This window comes from Vulpes lagopus, chromosome 2, assembly GCF_018345385.1.
Source record: "Vulpes lagopus strain Blue_001 chromosome 2, ASM1834538v1, whole genome shotgun sequence".
Classification (NCBI taxonomy): Eukaryota; Metazoa; Chordata; class Mammalia; order Carnivora; family Canidae; genus Vulpes; species Vulpes lagopus.
Window position 1 is genome coordinate 71639430 of NC_054825.1, and position 18042 is coordinate 71657471.

At 40.0% G+C, this 18042-nt stretch overlaps 1 protein-coding gene across 3 annotated transcripts in view; it reads right to left on the minus strand.

The window, feature by feature from the left end:
* Positions 1-18042, minus strand: part of TUBGCP4 (tubulin gamma complex associated protein 4) — a 38285-nt gene that overhangs the window by 18201 nt on the left and 2042 nt on the right. For 2 of the 3 annotated variants that reach the window (XM_041744333.1, XM_041744334.1), the window contains exons 2-9: positions 15433-15561; positions 11769-11891; positions 11335-11388; positions 10086-10142; positions 7008-7087; positions 4714-4915; positions 1201-1366; positions 845-969 (exon numbers count right to left, since the gene is read on the minus strand). In XM_041744333.1, the coding sequence (XP_041600267.1) occupies positions 845-969; positions 1201-1366; positions 4714-4915; positions 7008-7087; positions 10086-10142; positions 11335-11388; positions 11769-11891; positions 15433-15561 (936 nt within the window). Of the gene's footprint in view, positions 1-844; positions 970-1200; positions 1367-4713; positions 4916-7007; positions 7135-10085; positions 10143-11334; positions 11391-11768; positions 11892-15432; positions 15562-18042 lie in introns of those variants that run through there. The other variant, XM_041744335.1, reaches the window with a different exon arrangement.

Genomic DNA, 18042 nt, shown 5'->3' on the forward strand with positions numbered 1-18042 from the left:
ATCTAGATGAAACGGGCCTTCCAAGAAAAATAGAAAATAACAAAATTGGTACAAGAAATAATGGTCTTGAACAGATTAATGTATGTTTAAATACACTGAATTGGTAAAGATTCCCCCCTCCCTTTTTTAAAGATTTATTTATGGGGGGTGGGGACGATCAGCAGGTGGAGGGGCAGAAGGAGGAGGAGAGAAATTCTCAAGCTGACTCCACCACATGGGGCTTGATCCTCAGACCCTGGGATCATGACCTGAAATCAAGAGTCAGATGCTTCACTGACCGAGCCACCCAGGCACTCCAAAGATTGCCCCTTCTTGAACAACTTCCTAGCTTAGATAATTTTTCAGGTTCAATCAAACTTCCGATAACAACTCTTATCCTATATTCATTGTTCCAGAAGAAAGAAAAGAGTAATAGATAGCTACCTCATTATACGAGGCTTAATACAATCTTTATTCTGCAACCACATGGGAATAAAACAGGAATCATCTAATTTCACTAGTAAATATAGATGCAAAAATCCCAAATATTGTACTGTATAACCAAATCTAACAGTGTATTAAAAAATAAAACCTTGGGGCACCTGGGTAGCTCAGTCAGGTGAGCTTCTGCCTCTGGCTCAGGTCATGATGTCAGGGTCCTGGGATGGAGCCCCACATTGGACTCTGCTCAGCAGGGAGCCTGCTTCTCCCTCTCCCTCTGCTGCTCCCCCTGCTTGTGCTCTCTGTTAAATAAAAATCTTTAAAAAAATAAAAATAAAAATGAAAAAAAAAAAGCAATGGCAGTACTCAATTTCTGGGAAGTAGTCTGTTTTCTTGCTAAGGAAGCCTACTCTGACACACAAACCTCGGCCACAGTACTGCGGATCCGATCCACCACCTGCTCGAAATCCACCAGGCTAAAGAGCGGCTGCTGTTTGAGTCGATGCAGCTCTGCAGCAAAAGTGTCCTCCTGGTTCTTCAAAATGGATCCTGCAAAATAGGAAGGCACTATCAAAGAAAGAGAATAGCAGGACAGGCAAGGATTTCTAAACCCCGTGGTGTGGCTCCTTCACCTGCTTCTTATATAAGCATGTCGTGGTCGTGCTGCAATCTCAGTGGGTAAATCTTACCAGCCACTCCCTTGGACCCAACTTAGGCTGGGGCCACACAATATTAAAAAGGACCTTTGAAGATAAGGTACATTGGGCAAGAGGTTCTTACCTTTCCTAGTCAGGTTTACATTTTGATTCTCAAACATCTGGACAGATTCTCCAACAAACAGGATTTTTTCAGCAACCCTCACTGGAATGTAGGATGGCAAAATCTCCACTCGTAAGGAAAACTGTTTCAGAGATGGCGCCAGCATGTTCTCTTCCTCTATCAAGCGCTGCTCCAGGAGATAACCCATATCAGATATAATGTATGAAGTAAGAAGGGGAGAGTAAGAAAACATAATTAACTCTCCCAACTCATGATTTACATTTTCTAGAGGTACAGACTTTAATTTTTTAAATTTATTTATTAGGGAGGGAAAAAAAGTGCAAGCGAGTAGGGGAGGAACAGAGGTTGACAGAATCTCAAGGAGACTGTGCTGAGCACAGAGCCCCATGTGGGGCTCAGTCCCGGGATCCTGAGATCACGACCTGAGCCGAAATGAGGAGTTGGATGCTTAACCAACTGGGCTACCCAGGCGTTGTCCCTAGAAGCAGGGACTTTATTTTTTAAAGATTTTATTTTTATTTTTAAAGATTTGAGAGAGAGCACAAGTTGGGGAAGAGGCAGAAGGAGAGGGAAAAGTAGACTGATCCCAGGACCCTGAGATCATGACCTGAACCAGTCAGACGCTTAACCGACTGAGCCACCCAGGCTCCCCAAAGCAGGGACTTTAAATCTGAAGTTGCACAATGCCAAATAACCAGTGTTAGAGAGATGAACATATCTCTATTTTCAGACAACAGGACAACAAGGAAGAAATAACAGTGTTTTTGTTTTTGTTTTTTTAACATTTGGATTTTAGTTCTCACTCTGCCTTTATTATGTAAGAATTTGTGTGGTGCAGGAAATCGGTTTCCTTACCTGTATCATGGAATAATTAGTCTTTATTTTTTCCAGGTCTGTATGTCTGTGACTTTATTATCTTTTCATATATGCTGGCTCTGCCCAGCTCTTCACTAGTACCCTAGCCCAAGTCATTTAGCCAAGTGGTTCTCAAAATGTGATTTGTGGACCAGCATCATTAGCCTCACTTGGAAGCTTGTTAGAAATGCAAATTTTCAAGCCCTGCCTCATATCTAAGATAACCTGGGAGATGAGGCCCAGCCACTCATCCCTGTTTTAACAAGCTCTCCAGCTGATTCTGACACACACAGAAGTTTAAGAACCACTGATCTGGCCCATGAAGCCGCAGATGCCTACCACCCAATCACTCAGACCCCTCCCATTCCTCTGACTTGCTTTGGATTTGACCCTTATCTTCCAGCTGCAACCAGGAACTCTGAGCTCCACAATCCTGACTTTGAGCTCTGCTATTTATCCTTTTTGTTACGTGTTCTAGTGCTGGTGGTCTTCAAGGGCTACCCAGATCCTCTTTTCCTCTAGCTCTCCTCACTCTTCTTAAACAATCACAATCTTCTGTCACTGAATTGATTATTGTAACAGGTGTTTTTAATCTTTTTACATCATAGCACTCTGCCATTATATAAAAGCTATGGACCTTCCAGACAAATAAACAAACATACATTTCATAGAACCTCCTGAAGCCACCCATGGGCCCCAGGTTAAAAACTGCTATATGCCGATGACCCCTTAATCTTTATCTTCAAGCTAGACTGTTCTCATGAGCTCCAGGCTCAGCCCACTGGACATTTCCTGCAAGTATCTCAAACTCAACAGGTCCAAAATTAAATTTAAAAAAAAAAAAAAAAAAAAAAAAAAAGGAGGCTCCACACTCAGCATGGAGTCCAATATGGGGCTTGAACTCACGGCCCTCAGATCAAGACCTCAGCTGATATCAAGAATTGGTTGCTTAACCAACTGAGCCACCCAGAAGCCCCTCAACATGTCCAAAATCAGATCCATCCTCTTTCTCCCAATACCTGCCAGACACATTCCATATCATCTCTACCCACTTCGCTGCTGAAGGCAGAAACTTGGGTATCATTCTTGACTCTTCCCTCGGACTCATATCCAATCACTAAGGCCTACCTATTTCACATCATAAATCTCTCTCAAGCCACTCTATTCCTCTGCATATTTACTGTTACTACCCTAGATTTAAGCCACTATTATTTTTCACCTGTGTCCCCAACATTCTAACTGATCTATCTGCTGCTAGTTTTTATTTTATTTTTTAAAAAAACAATCTCCCCACACACTATCCAGAGTCATCTATCATAAAGTCTGATTATGTTAACTTCTTGCCAAAAAATCTTCACTGGCTCTCAGCTCTTTTGAGATTCAAGTCCAAATTCCTTCCCATTCAAGGGCTTTCATGATTTTACCTCAATAGTTTCTGTGATTACCACTTCCCCCATCCCCTCCAAGGTCCTCGCACTTTGTTTTTGGTTTTTTGTTTTAAAAGATTTTATTTTTGTCTGACAGGGAGAGTACAAGCAAGTGGAGCAGGAGAGGGAGAAGCAGGCTCCCCGCTGAGCAGGGAGCTTGATGCGGGGCTCAATCTCAGGACCCCAAGATCATGACCCGAGCCAAAAGTAGATGCTTAGCCAACTGAGCCACCCATGTGCCCTTGTCCTTGCACTTTGTATTTCAGCCTTTACTTAGCCATTTCAATTTAATTACTACTGGTTCCTCAAATAAGCCAGGTCTTACATGGTCTCTGTACTTTATACACATCCTTCCCTCTGCCTGGAACATTTCTTGACCCCTCCTCCCAAACTTTTTGCAATTTAGGTGTACATTCTACTGAAAAGCTTCTCTAGCTACTCTAAGTCCAAGTTCTGAGAACACTCCTATTTGCTCTTTCCAGAGCACTTAGTACACTATAATGTCACTTGACTTTTCTACATTTTCCACTAAACAATAAGCTCTTTAAGGGCAGGGTCTGCTATGTTTTATTCAACTACTTCAGTCAAACACCCAGTAACTCTCCTAGAACAGTGACTGGTGTATATGGAACAGGCATTCAAGAAAATGTTGTAGCAGGATAAAGGAATAAATGGATCAATGGATGAATAAAGACAATATAGGTCTTTGGGGATTCTAATTGAAACTCCAAGCAGCATTTAAAAGTTATAAAGTAGGGACACCTGGGTGGCTCAGTGGTTGAGTGCCTTTGCTCAGGTCGTGATCCTGGGGTCCAGGGATCGAGTCCCACATCAGGCTCCCTGCATGGAGCCTGCTTCTCCCTCTGCCTATGTCTCTGCCTCTCTGTCTCTCATGAATAAATAAATAAATCTTAAAAAAAAAAAATAAGAGTTATAGAGCAGCTACATGGCTACCTTAAGAGATAAGATTTATTAATCTCAAAAATGCATATACTGGGAAAAGGGGAAACAAAGGAATCTTAAAGATTTTCTGTTTTGTAGTCTCACATTAAGTTAGGTATTAAGAATGGAGTTAAGATGAAGCCAAGTTCAAGTGTTCATATATGCAGAATTTGTGAAAGCTGCTTCAATTATAATGAGCTGGGAAGGAGGATGGAAATTACTGTAAGGTCACCTAGTTATAGATTTTTCTGACTCCTGGCAGGTATGCTAGGCTTTGTTATGCTCTCACCAAATCCTGGAGTTCTCTCAACTGTTTTCCTGTCAGTCCCCCAATGCCCAGATCCTCTTCATCCTCTTCTGTCTGGGCACTGACATTACCAGAAGACGGACCCTGTTTGATAAAGAACTCTTCATGCTGGTCCAGGAGGAGTCCATGTAGCATCCAGGCTGAGAGCTGCTTGTACATGACCCCATGACACACGGCCAGGATCCTGAGTAGAGAGAAAAGCAGGAGCCTTAGAAGTCCACTTAACGAACATGAAACCCCTCATCAGCACAGAGGCCACGCTTTAAACTGTGACAGGATAAACAGAGGCCTGAGAGTCTGATGACTCAGGAAGGAAATGACCAATTAAGCTAAAAATAAGTGTGCTGTTTCAATTTAAAAGTTTATGGATGAAATGATTAAATCTCCAAACTTATAGCCTACAAACTTAAGTCTAAATATACAGTAAACGTTCTGTTAGTTTTTTAGAAGAGGTACATTTTCTTTTGTATGAAGTGTGTTTCAAGACTGAGGGTTCTTGTTAAAGTTAAATGCACTTATAGGAGTATTTTTGGCTAATATAGTATTAAATTTGTTTTATTTTTGTTGGCATCACATAGGGAGAGTAGATTCACTCTGTGAGAGGCAGGTATACCTGAAGAAGTATAATCCAACAAAATGCAGAAGGTTGTTGGAGAATGGGATATTCTCATGGTCTCAAAGGATCACTTCCCAGATAACATTAATTACAAAGAGGAAAATGTGCCTTTAAAATGGAGACATCTTGGGCAGCCCAGGTGACTCAGCGGTTTAGCACCACCTTCGGTCCAGGGCATGATCCTGGAGACCCGGGATCGAGTCCCACGTCGGGCTCCCTGCGTGCAGCATGACTGTATCCCTCTGCCTGTATCTCTGCCTGTGTGTGTGTGTGTGTCTCATTAATAAATAAAATCTTTTAAAAATAAATAAAATGGAGACATCTGATAGAAAACACCTAAACCAAGTGATCAAGCTTTTACAACAGCAATAATGGAATATACTTTCTGTGCCTTCTGATGAGATGCAACAAGAAATAACATGGCCTATGGTATGTAGTGTTCTTACCAAAAATGTTTAACGTAAATCGAATCCATGAGGAAATAATCAGAAAAATCCAGGTTATGTAACAGTTAACAAGACAGCTGATGAAGACTCTTAAAATGTCAGTTGTCATCAAAGATTTAAAAGGCAAGGAAGGGGGCAGCCCGGGTGGCTCAGCGGTTTAGAGCCTGCCTTCCGCCCAGGGCGTGATCCCGGAGTCCTGAGATCGAGTCCCACATTGGGCTCCCTGCATGGAGCCTGCTTGTGTCTTTGTGTCTCTGCCTCTCTCTCTCTGTCTCTCATGAATAAATAAAATCTTTTAAAAAATTGTGCACATTTGAGTATTTGATCTATAAAATTTGGTCCCTGCAAATATATGATGTATGTAAGATTTATATTCCATGCATAAAACTACGTATATTTATCTAGAGAAATACACAGCAAAAGTTAAATTGGATGTCTCAAAGATTAGAAAATATTACTATTTTTTTCTTTGCATGTATTTTCTATAATCAAAATGTAGTTCTTTTTTCTGCAATTCTTAATTCTCCAATAGAATTGCATTCTCAAAATGCAATTCTTAATTCTCCAATAGAGGATTAAGTTCTGTAAACATGTTCTGGAAAGTTTCCTTTTGCAGATTCTAACAGTATTTATATTTATAGCATTTTAATTTTAATTTTATGTTTATAGACTATCAAGGGAATACACCTCTATTTAGCTTTCTTCCACTGCTGGGATTTTCTAATTTCCTACAGACAACATTACAATGAATGTTTCTGCATATGGTTATTCTTTAAAATAACTGTCAGGATAAAATTCCTCAAGAGTGGCATTATGGAATGATAAAAGTGTAAATATTTTTAAGACCCTCAATATGAAATATTAGCTACTCAAAATACACATGTTTAGATATAGCTACTTTATCCAGCACATGTAATGGAAATTCTCCAAGGATAATGAGATCCCCAAATTAAAAAGCATTGCATCAAGGTCATATAGGTGACTAGATCCTAGCTTTGATACTCAAACTTCATCACTCTTTTTTCAGTTTCTGAGCCATCATACATGTGGGCTTTTCTATCCTGCTCTACATAGAAAAGCTCATGGATCTTTTCTATCCTGGTCACAACTTTTCCCAGAGGGAAAAGCTGACCTGGGATGACCTGAAAATAAAACAAGTGCAAAGTCAAGGCACTTGGTCACCCACCCCTACCCCCAATTCAGCCATGACTTACTTTTCTAGTGCACTGCGAACAGGAGGCAAACCTCCACAGCTGTGTTTGTATACCGTTTCCAGGATCTGACAACCATAAATCTGTGCAAAATACAGCCTTGTCAAACTTGATTCCATTTCAATAGTTCCTGTAACACAAACTCACATTCTGTATTCAATACAGAGGGCACAATCCAGCAGATAATGGGGATAAAGATCTATGTATAGTTCTGATTCTGAATCCAATTCCAATGTGTTTAGGAGGCGGTTCCTCCACAACACCAAGCAATTCTCTAACACCAGCTGGGTGTCCTATAATTCAACTCAGTTCTAACACGACCTACCCAGAATATCATCAGATTCCCACAAGATTGCCCTCGGCTTCTGACACCAATCTCAAGCAGGACTGACTGGCTGAGGAATCGGAAGTTCCCATGACCCTCTCCTTGGATTCCATGAATTTGCTAGAGCAGCTCACAAACTGAGAAAAGCCTTTTACTCATTAGATTACCTGTTTATTAAAAAGCAAACTAAAGATAAGAATCAATAGTCAGATGAAGAGATGCACAGTACGAAGTCCCAAACAAAGGAGCTTCAGTGTCCAAGGAGTGTGGGCCCAGAAGTGTATGTAGCATGAAGAAGAGTTCTGGTTCACCAACCTACAAGTTCTCTGAAACCAGTCCTTCTGGGTTTTTATGGAGGCTTCATTACATAGTCACAATTGATTAATCATTGGCTACTGGCGACTGAACTCAATCTCTAGCAGCTTTTTCCTCCTCAGAGGTCAGAGGTATGAGTCAACCCTCCAATCAAATTGTTGGTTCTCTTGGCAACCAGCCTATCCTTAGGTGCTTTCCAAAAGTCACTTAACATAGGCTCAGGTGTGGTTGATAGGGGTTTGTTATGAATATCAGGACACCTTTATCATTCTTATCACTTACAAAATTCCAAGGGTTTTAGAAGCTCTGTATCAGAAAGGGAATGAAGATCAAATATATGTTTGTTATGATAGATCATGATATCATAATAGTTGCTCTCAAAAGGATGGACCTTACTTAATCCTCTCTACTCCACCAGTATCCCCACCCCCAGCAAAGGCAGTAGCACGTGGGAGTTTTTAAGAAATGCAAATTGTTGGGCCCAACTCCAGCCTTACTGAATCAGCATCTCTGGGGTTTTAACCAGCAGCCACATGGTTTTAACAGTCTGCCCCAAGTGATTCTAATGTACAGTGAACTATTGCACTAGAGAAACCAAAATCATTTAGAGTTGAAATTCCAACTTAAGAGGTAAAGAAATCTTTTTATTTCAGATTAAGGCCTAATTCAGGCTATTTATAAGGCATATAATTTCCCAAAAATCTGTTTCTTCCTTCTATGTCCTTCTGGTTCACTCTCTTTTTAAAACTGCTTTATTGAAGTATAATTTATATACCATAAAATTCACCTATTTTAAGTATACTGTTCAACAATTTTTAGTAAATTTACAGAGTTGTGCAATCATTGCTATAATCTAGTTTTATAACATTTCTATCACTCTAAAAGGATCCCTTGTGTCTGCTGGCTATGATTCTTGTTCTTACTCCCACCCATGTGCTGGACCACCTCATTTTTTATCTCTCTAGAGCCAGAGCACACTGGCTTTTCTACCACCACCTGAGCAAGGAGGAAGATTTGCCCATCTGCAATTGCCCTACTCAATTTCTACTCTTCTTTCTGTGGCCAATAGAAACTGAAAGTCAACTGAGATGTGCAGCTAAGCATGGAACCCTTACACTAACTCGACTTATCCAGAAGGTCCCCTCCAACTTAGGGGGACAGTTTAGTAGAGTAGTTAAGAGCATAAGTCTTTTGAGGCAGACAGACCCAGATTTAGATCCCAGCTCTACCATCTCCTACCATCTGTGTGACCCTAAGCACATTCCCTAACCTACTTGGTCCCTCAGAGGATTGAATGGGTTTAAGTATGTGAAGCACTTAGTACACTGCCTGGTATACAGTAAGTGTGCAATAAAAGCTGAATGTTATTCGCTGAGAGTAATCAGCTTTGAAGGGCCAAACAGCACCTCCCCTCACGGGCTTTGCTGGCTCAGAATGAACTCAGCACAAGAGAGTTACAAGTAGTATAAGATTCTAAACTTGTACAGCAAAAAAAAATGAAGCTGCAACCTGGCAAATTAACTGGTTAAGTAGTTAAATTTATCGAGGTAAACACTCCTAATAAACTAAGGCACAAATATAACAGCTTAAAAACATAAATGCACTAAACATATTTAATCCATTTGTCCTTTTTCATCCAGTTACGAACTAGCAGATTCTTCTTCTACTGTAAAATTAAAAAAAAATTTTTTTTTTCTAATGTGAAATCTTAAAGCATTTATTACTTCTACCCAGAAAAGGCATTCTCCTTTCATTGAGGACCCTCACTTTTTGATGCACATGATAAAAACTTGTGATAAGAACAGGCATATTTAATAAAATAAGCATCTGGGCTTTAGCCAATGATCTAATTTTTAAAAAACTGCCAGCACCCTAACCATAAATCTATTATTCTTTCTAGGGATGAACTTTCCGCTTCTCAAGATCCATATCCAACAATTCTTTTTTTTTTTTTTAAGATTTTATTTGAGAAAGAGAGAGAGAGAGAGCACCAGAGCATGAGCCAAGGGGAGGGGCAGAGGGAGAAGCAGACTCCCTGAGCCGGGAGCCTAACCCTGAGATCATGACCTGAGCTTTGGGCAGATGCTGAATCAACTGAGCCAGCCAGGTGCCCCCATATCCAAAATTTTTAAATTCTTAATATAAAATGCTCTCACCTCCAAATACCATCCACAGGATTTTGCTCTTACCCAGCAGCATTCTGGGGTACATCAATTAACATTAGCCCCACCTTTTGGATCAGGAGGTACTTAAGGGCAGGGTTGTAACTTATTTTTGCATTTTGGATATTTAGCATGATACTCAAGCAACCATTATTAAAACAATGAATAAATAAATGAAAACTACTAAAACCTAGGATCTTTAAAAGAAAGTAAGGCAAAGTTAATTATGAATATATCCTTGGCGCTTAACACAGCAAAGGAAAAAAGAAAAGTTCTCACCTTTTGACTTTTAATTTGTTCTACCACAACCATTACGGAGGGGAAAAGGAGCTGGAACTGCAAAACAGAGAATAATTAGGAGGGTACACAATTAAATACAAGGAAAAAAAAATTGACTCAGGAAATGCTTAGGTTTCTAAATAGTCCCACTTAGCATAAAGATGGCAATAGTACAGAACAGCCAAGATCTAGAATCCTAAGGCAATTTGATAGGGTGGTTGATTGCAGAGAGAGAATGACCCAAAGAAACAGTTTCAGGGCATCCCTGGTGGCTCAGCGGTTTAGCGCCACCTGCAGCCCGGGGTGTGATCCTGGAGACCCGGGATCGAGTCCTACATCGGGCTCCATGCATAGAGCCTGCTTCTCCCTCTGCCTGTGTCTCTGCCTCTGCCTCTCTCTCTCTCTCTCTCTCTCTCTCTGAATAAATAAAATCTTAAAAAAAAAAAAGAAAAAGCAAAAGAAACAGTTCCTATTTCTAAGGCTAGCATAATTGTTAATATTAAAGGCAACATAGGGCATTAATATCAGACATTAGATTTTAATTAAATTTGGAGCTTTCTAAACAGTTCTAATCTCAGAAAGCATACAAAATATAAAATGCTGGGCTCTGAACCCAGAAGGAAAAATGTTCTAAAAAATACTGTCTTAAGTTATATTCTTTTTTTAAATAGATTTAATTTTAATTTTTAAAGTTTTTTAGGGATCCCTGGGTGGCTCAGTGGTTTAGCGTCTGCCTTTGGCCCAGGGCGTGATCCTGGAGACCAGGGATCAAGTCCCACATCAGGCTCCCTGTATGGAGCCTGCTTCTCCCTCTGCCTGTGTCTCTGCCTCTCTCTCTCTCTCTCTCTGTCATGAATAAATAAATAAAATCTTTAAAAAATAATAAAAGTTTTTTAGAGAGAGGGAGTGGGCAGAGGGAAAGAAAGAATCCAAAGCAGGCTGCATGCCCAGTGCAGAGCTTGATGCAGAGCTTGATCTCACAGACCCTGTGATCATGACCTGAGCCAAAATCAAGAGTCAGATGCTTAATTGACTGAGCCACACTCAGGCGCCCACTCTTTTTTTTAATTCCTCATTTTTTAAAAAAGATTTTTTAAAGTAATCCCTCCACCCAATATGCGGCTCAAACTCACAACCCTGAGATCAAGAGTTGCATGCTCCACTGACTGAGCCAGCCAGTACCCCTTAAGTTAGATTATTCTAACATTATCAACAGATATCCGAGCATTTTATTATTTGGACAGCATACCTGATCCAAGGAATAATTGACATGTGATGTGGAAAGATGGGGGTCAGCCAAGAACTGCAACAAAAAACACTGCAATTAGGGCTCCATATAAAAAACCTTGAATCTATTTGATCTCTGAAAACTAGATGGGAATCTGAGAATGGGCTCAGTGTTAGTTTTAGGCTATCAAGTATTGATAGTTTATAGATTATTAATTCTGATTTTTCAGGTGACAAAAAACAAAGCTAGGGCTCTGATAAACTCACTCAGGAACCTTTGCCATGATTTGCATGCCACTTTGACTATAGGTTGGGCAATCACAGAGAACACTGTACCCTTTAGCCATGCAGAAAATAGCTCTCTCTTTACCTGACCACATCAAAGGACATCTCAAATTCGAGAACATGCCCTAATCAGCTGTCCCAGAGACATCTTTCCTGTATCTTCTCTCTTACCTCTTGTTCTAAATCAAGCAGTGCTTGGCGATAAGGCTGCAAAACTGAATCCAGTCCTGTGCAGAAGGCCCTTAGGTAGATTCCATGTAGCCCACCTTGGCCCTGCTGAGATGGGTGGTGATCCTGAAATCAAACAAAGAGAACTCAACCTCACAGTTCAGACTCTAAAACCTGAGCAAAACATTATCCTTTATTAGTGTTATTTTATTTATTTATTTATTTATTTATTTATTTATTTATTTATTTATTTATTTTTTAGTGTTATTGTTTTTGCTTAAATGATTCCATATCAAAGCAGTCCTTTAGTGAGAGGAAAACTCAACTAGAGAGCAGATTTGGAGTTTTGGCCTTTTAAAATGTGATAATATGGGATCCCTGGGTGGCGCAGCGGTTTGGCGCTTGCCTTTGGCCCAGGGCGCGATCCTGGAGACCCGGGATCGAATCCCACGTCAGGCTCCCGGTGCATGGAGCCTGCTTCTCCCTCTGCCTGTGTCTCTGCCTCTCTCTCTCTCTCTCTCTGTCTGACTATCATGAATAAATAAATAAAATCTTTAAAAAAAAAATAAAAAAAAATAAAATAAAATGTGATAATATTTTAACTTGCCATGCAGCCTAGATGTTAGAAACAATCAGGAAGGGGGTTCCTGGGTGGCTCAGTCAGTTGAGTGTCACTCTTGATTTCGGCTCAGGTCATGATCTCAGGGTTGTGAGACTGAGCCTTACACTGGGCTCTGCACTGGGTGTGGAGCCTGCTTAAGATTCTCTCTTTCCCTCTGCCCTTCTCTCTCTCTCTCTCTCTCTCTCTCCCTCTCTCTCTCTCTCTCCCCATCTCTAAGACAAACAAACAGATAGTACCTCATACTGTCAGTGGAGATTTTTCCACAACTAACCTTAAGACTTTCAGCTTAAATCCCTTTGGTAGCTTCCTATTGCCCCAGAATATCTTTTTTTTTTTTTTTTTTTTGAGATTTTATTTATTTATTTACTTGACAAAGTGAGGGAGCACACGGAGGGGGAGCAGCAGAGGGAGAGAGAGAAGCAGCCCCCTGACCCCTGCTGAGCAGGGAGCCCAATGCAGAGCTCCATCCCAGGACCCTGGGATCATGACCTGAGCAGAAGGCAGAGGCTCAACCAACTGAGCCACGCAGGCACCCACCCCAGAATATCTTAACTCCTCTACATGGCATACAATGACTTCTACATTTGAGCCCTTAACTACCTCTCTAAAATTATATTTTACTGCTTCCAACATCACATTCTCATTTCCAAACTACCCACAGTTTGCCAAATGTGCCTTGCTTCTATTTCTCACCCCTATGAATCTGGATGTGTTCCACTTTTAACTGTGTACTCATCTTTGTGACAAATATCTACTCTTCCTACAGGACCCCAACTCAAGCATCTCTTTTCTTAAAGCCCTTCCTAACTCTCCCTAGGAAACGAATCGCTCCCCCTTTGTTGCTTTCATAGTGTCTCTATGCTTTTCATAGCATCTATTTTTGTTTATACACCCCCTTCTCTAGACCAAGAGCTTCATGAAGGCAGGACACATACTTTATTCATCTTTGTATTTCAGCTTCTAGCACAGTTCTTTGAACACAGGGTAAATATTCACTGAATAAATAAAATAACCTCAATCCTCCTTCTAACGTCTCTTTTCCTGTCTGGTAATTCAGCAGGAGCATGAATCTGATTAGTCAACATAAGAAGTGATTAGACTCTCACCAAGAGCCTACTGACAAATACAGCTTGGCTTTCAGGAGACCTGCATTTTTTTCTAAGAGCCTCTTCTGTATTTTACACAGGGAATGGCAGAGGAAGCTGACTATAGGCTATGATGACCAGCCTCTCTAGCTAGGTACTGACTTGGGTGATCAGGCTCTGTTGGCAGTAGATACAATCACAGAATTCTACAACAAATGGGGTAGGAAACTTGGACTCTGGGGTTATGAGGCAGAGTGTAGTCGGATGATGTTGCAAAGGATACTAGCAGTTCCTGAAGATAAAGGTTCACAGCTATAATAAGACTGGCATGGTTATAGGGTGAAACAGACCAGATGGGCGTACAACCAGCCAATTTTGTTTTGATCCTGTGTCATTCCAGAGAACTGAATGTCTTCATTTATCACTAAATGAAAGAGAAATTAAGTATGCTTTTTACTGTTCCAAAAAAAGAGGCACTATAGATATCTTTAGAATTTGGGAAAGCAGGAATTCACATATTATATAAGATAAAATCCATATAGTCACAGGAGTACAGGACAGGTTTTTTTCTTTTAAGCGTTACTTGTAAAAATTAAAACTAAAGGCCTTTTCATCTACATAAATATATATATGGGTTGCAACTCTGATAATTCATGTGCCCTCATTAATATGATTTTATAGCAAAATGGCATTGATTAGATTTTAAGCTCACATTTAGCTTATATATTTGCAATAAAATCTTTTTGAGAGAATCAGAATCCCTGTCCCAGAGATGAAAATATAAGGTATTATTCTCCAAAAACTCTGCCCCATTGATGTCCATCCACCAAAAGTCTGACAACCAACTTATAAAACAGAAAGTACTGACTGCATTATTTCAGGAATCCTTCCTTTCTCTTTCTAGAAGTCCCTGCCTTTCTCTTCAACCAGAATCAACTGGGCAACAGTCATACTGAATCAGAGTTACACAATTCAGTAATCCTTTTACTTACCATGGACAGAATTACAGACTGTTAAAAATAAAAGGGAACTTTAAAATTTCTCTTTAAAAAAATATGAGTGCTTACTATGTGCCAGGCACTTTGCATGAATTACCTTGTTTAATCTTCACAACCCTATGAGATAGGTTCCACCTATTATCCTATTTTATGGGGATCCCTGGGTGGCGCAGCGGTTTAGCGCCTGCCTTTGGCCCAGGGCGCAGTCCTGGATACCCGGGATCCAATCCCACGTCAGGCTCCCGGTGCATGAAGCTTGCTTCTCCCTCTGCCTGTGTCTCTGCCTCTCTCTCTCTCTCTCTGTGCGACTATCATAAATAAAAAAAAAAAAAAAAAAAAAGAATTTGTTTATCCTATTTTATGGATAAGTGAACTGAGCCGTAGTTACTAAGCATTAGGTTACTGCCAAGCAGTCTATGGCTAGTAAGTGATAAAGCAGGACACAAAACCTTGACCTCTACACCATTAATCACAATTAATAGTGTACACTTCCAATTAATTCATATTAATAATATTTATTAAGTGCTTACTATGTGCCAAGCACTTTCTCTGATTTAACTCTTTCATTTTCAAATAAGAAAAATGAAGCCCAAAGATTTTAGTTGATTGCGTCCATGTGACTAAGGAAGTTAGAAGCAAAATGGCAAAAAGATCTGAAATGATGCATTGTGCTTTTACTGGAATTGGAACTCTGGTCCAGCTCAAACTGATTTAACTCAGGTCTCCTAAAACTCAGGCAAAGCATATTTTCTCTTATACAAACTTGCCTAAATTGGTCCCTGTGTATATCTTCTCCCTTGTTTGAGCTAGACAGTTATCTGGCCCTCACTTGAGTAATTCCAATGATGAGAAATACGTAACACCTTGAGACTTATTTCATATCAATTACCAGTGGATTCACTCAAAACTTGACATGACTCCTGACCTCTGGAGGTGTCCATTCCCTGGGAACAGCAGCCTACCTGTTGCTGTACATGGCCAGTGTACTGTTCAATGAACTCAGTGAAGCGAATATAGTCTGTGCCCAGCCGGCAGAGTCGGTTCAAGACACTGGTTTCACTTGGATGGAGAAATGGGAAGTCCTGTGACACCTGTAGGAAGAGGAAGAGGCTAAAAACACTGATGCCTGCATATCTTTGATGTGCTTCAAATGCTTCATACTATGAATCACTTCCCTTCTCCAGATGCCCATTTAAGCTTGGTAAATTCCAAACTGCTACAAAGGTGTTGTTCTCCATCCTTGATCTAATTAATTGTTTACTGAAATAGGTGGTAACACGTGGTAAAGAATTCAAATACTACCAAATGTTGTACATTAAAAATAAGTCGACCTCCCCACAGGTAGCTACTATTATTTGTTTCTTATGCAATCTTCCAGGGATGGCCTATAAGGACATGGGGATTTGTTTGTTATAAGATTTTATTTGACGGGATGCCTGGGTGGCTCAGTGGTTGAGCATCTGCCTTCTGCAGATGCAAGGGGGTGACCTTGGAGTCCCGGGATCGAGTCCCACATCAGGCCCCCTGCATGGAGCCTGCTTCTCCCTCTGCCTGTGTCTCTGCCTCTCTCTTTCTGTGTCTCTCATGAATAAATAAATATTTTTTAAAAAGATTTTATTTGAGAGATAGAAAGAGAATGAATGAGCAGCGGAAAGAGGGCAGAGGGAAAAGGAGACTCCCTGCTAAGCAGAAAGGTTGATCTCAGGACCCTGAGATCATGACTAGAGCCAAAGGCATATGCACTCAACCAACTGAGCCATCCATGCACCCCAGGTATATGGAGATTTTGATTTTAACAATGTCTCTTTAGTGATACTGCTCAAACCAAGATCTGTAGACTCCAGGGGTTTCTCAGACATATTCTTAAGATTAACAAATTCCCTATAAGTTTTAAAATTTATTTTCATTTAAAAAATAAAATTAATGTAACATACTATAATCTATAAAAGCACCATATACCTGGACATATAAACATAGTGTCTATATTTTCATTTGTATTTGGTATTTCATTTCACTGGGTATTATCTTAATTGAAATGAATGCCAAACAATAACCTACTATACTTTATAAAGGTTTCACAGCAGTTCAAGTAGAAAAAGGTAGTAGGAGAGTGTACTCATTCAACCAAAATTTTTTTTATATTGTGGTAAGATACATGTAACATAAAAGTTACCATTTTAGCCATCTTTATATGTACAGTTCTGTCTGTGGCATTAAGTGCATTAACACTGTTGTGCATCCATCACCACCATCCATCTCCAGAGCTTTTTTATCTTCCCAAACTGAAACTCTGTATCCATTTAACATTAGTTTCCCTTCCTGCTAGCCCCTGGCAACCACCCTTCTTCTCTCTGTCTCTATAATTTTGACCATTTGAAGTACTTCAAATAAGTGTAAATACAATATTTGTCATTTGATAACTGGCTTTTTCACTTAGCATAGTGTCTCCAAGGTTAATCCATGTTGTAACATGTGTCAGAATTTACTTCTTTTTTAAGACTTAAAAATATTCCATTGTATGTTTGTGCAGCATTTTGTTTATCCAATTTATCTGTCAAGGGTCACTTGAGTTATTTTTACCTTTTGGCTACAGTGAATAATCCTGCTATGAACAGGGGTATACAAATATCTGTTCACATCCCTTCTTTAGCTTTTTTTAGGTGTATACCTAAAAAGTGAAATTGCTGGATCACTTTGTAATTCTGTTTACTTGTTTTGAGGAATCACATATTGTTTTCCACAGGGGCTGTACCATTTTCCACTCCCACCAGTAATGCACAAAAATTCTAACTTCTCTCCCTCTGCCTATGTCTTTGCCTCTCTCATGAATCAATAAATAAAATCTTTAAAAAAAAAAAAAAGGTGGGGGGACACCTAGGTGGCTCAGGGGTTGAGCGCCTACCTTGGGCCCAGGGCGTGATCCAGGAGTCCCGGGATCGAGTTCCGCATCAAGCTCCCTGCATGGAGCCTGCTTCTCCCTCTGCCTATGTCTCTGCCTCTCTCTGTCTCTCATGAATAAATAAATAAAATCTTTAAAAAAAAAAAAAAAAAGAATTCTAATTTCTCCACAACCTCACCTACACTTGTCATTTTGTTTGTTTGTTTGTTTGTTTTTTTATAATAGTCATCCTAATGGGTATAAAATGGTATCATTTGTCCTTTTGATCTGCATTTCCCTAATAATCAGCTATACTGATAATCTTTTCATTTGCCTATTGGCCACTGTATATCTTCTTTGGAAGATCAACTTTAAACAAACACCTATTTATCCCAAGCACTGTGTTAACAGCCCGAGATTAAATGAACAAAATCAGATGTAGTTACTGTCCCCAAGGAACTGATCATATTACATATTTATATTGTGAGTACTGTATTTTGTGGATGCCATCTTTACATGACAGTGAATATTGTACTAAACAGGCAAAGAAGAATTTTTTTTAAAGATTTTATCTGGTACTACTGACATCTAGTGGGTAGAGGCTATGGATGCTGCTAAACATCCTATCATGCATAGGCAGGACCACCCCCACAACAAAGAATTATCCAGTCCACAAGGTCAGTAGTGCCAAGGC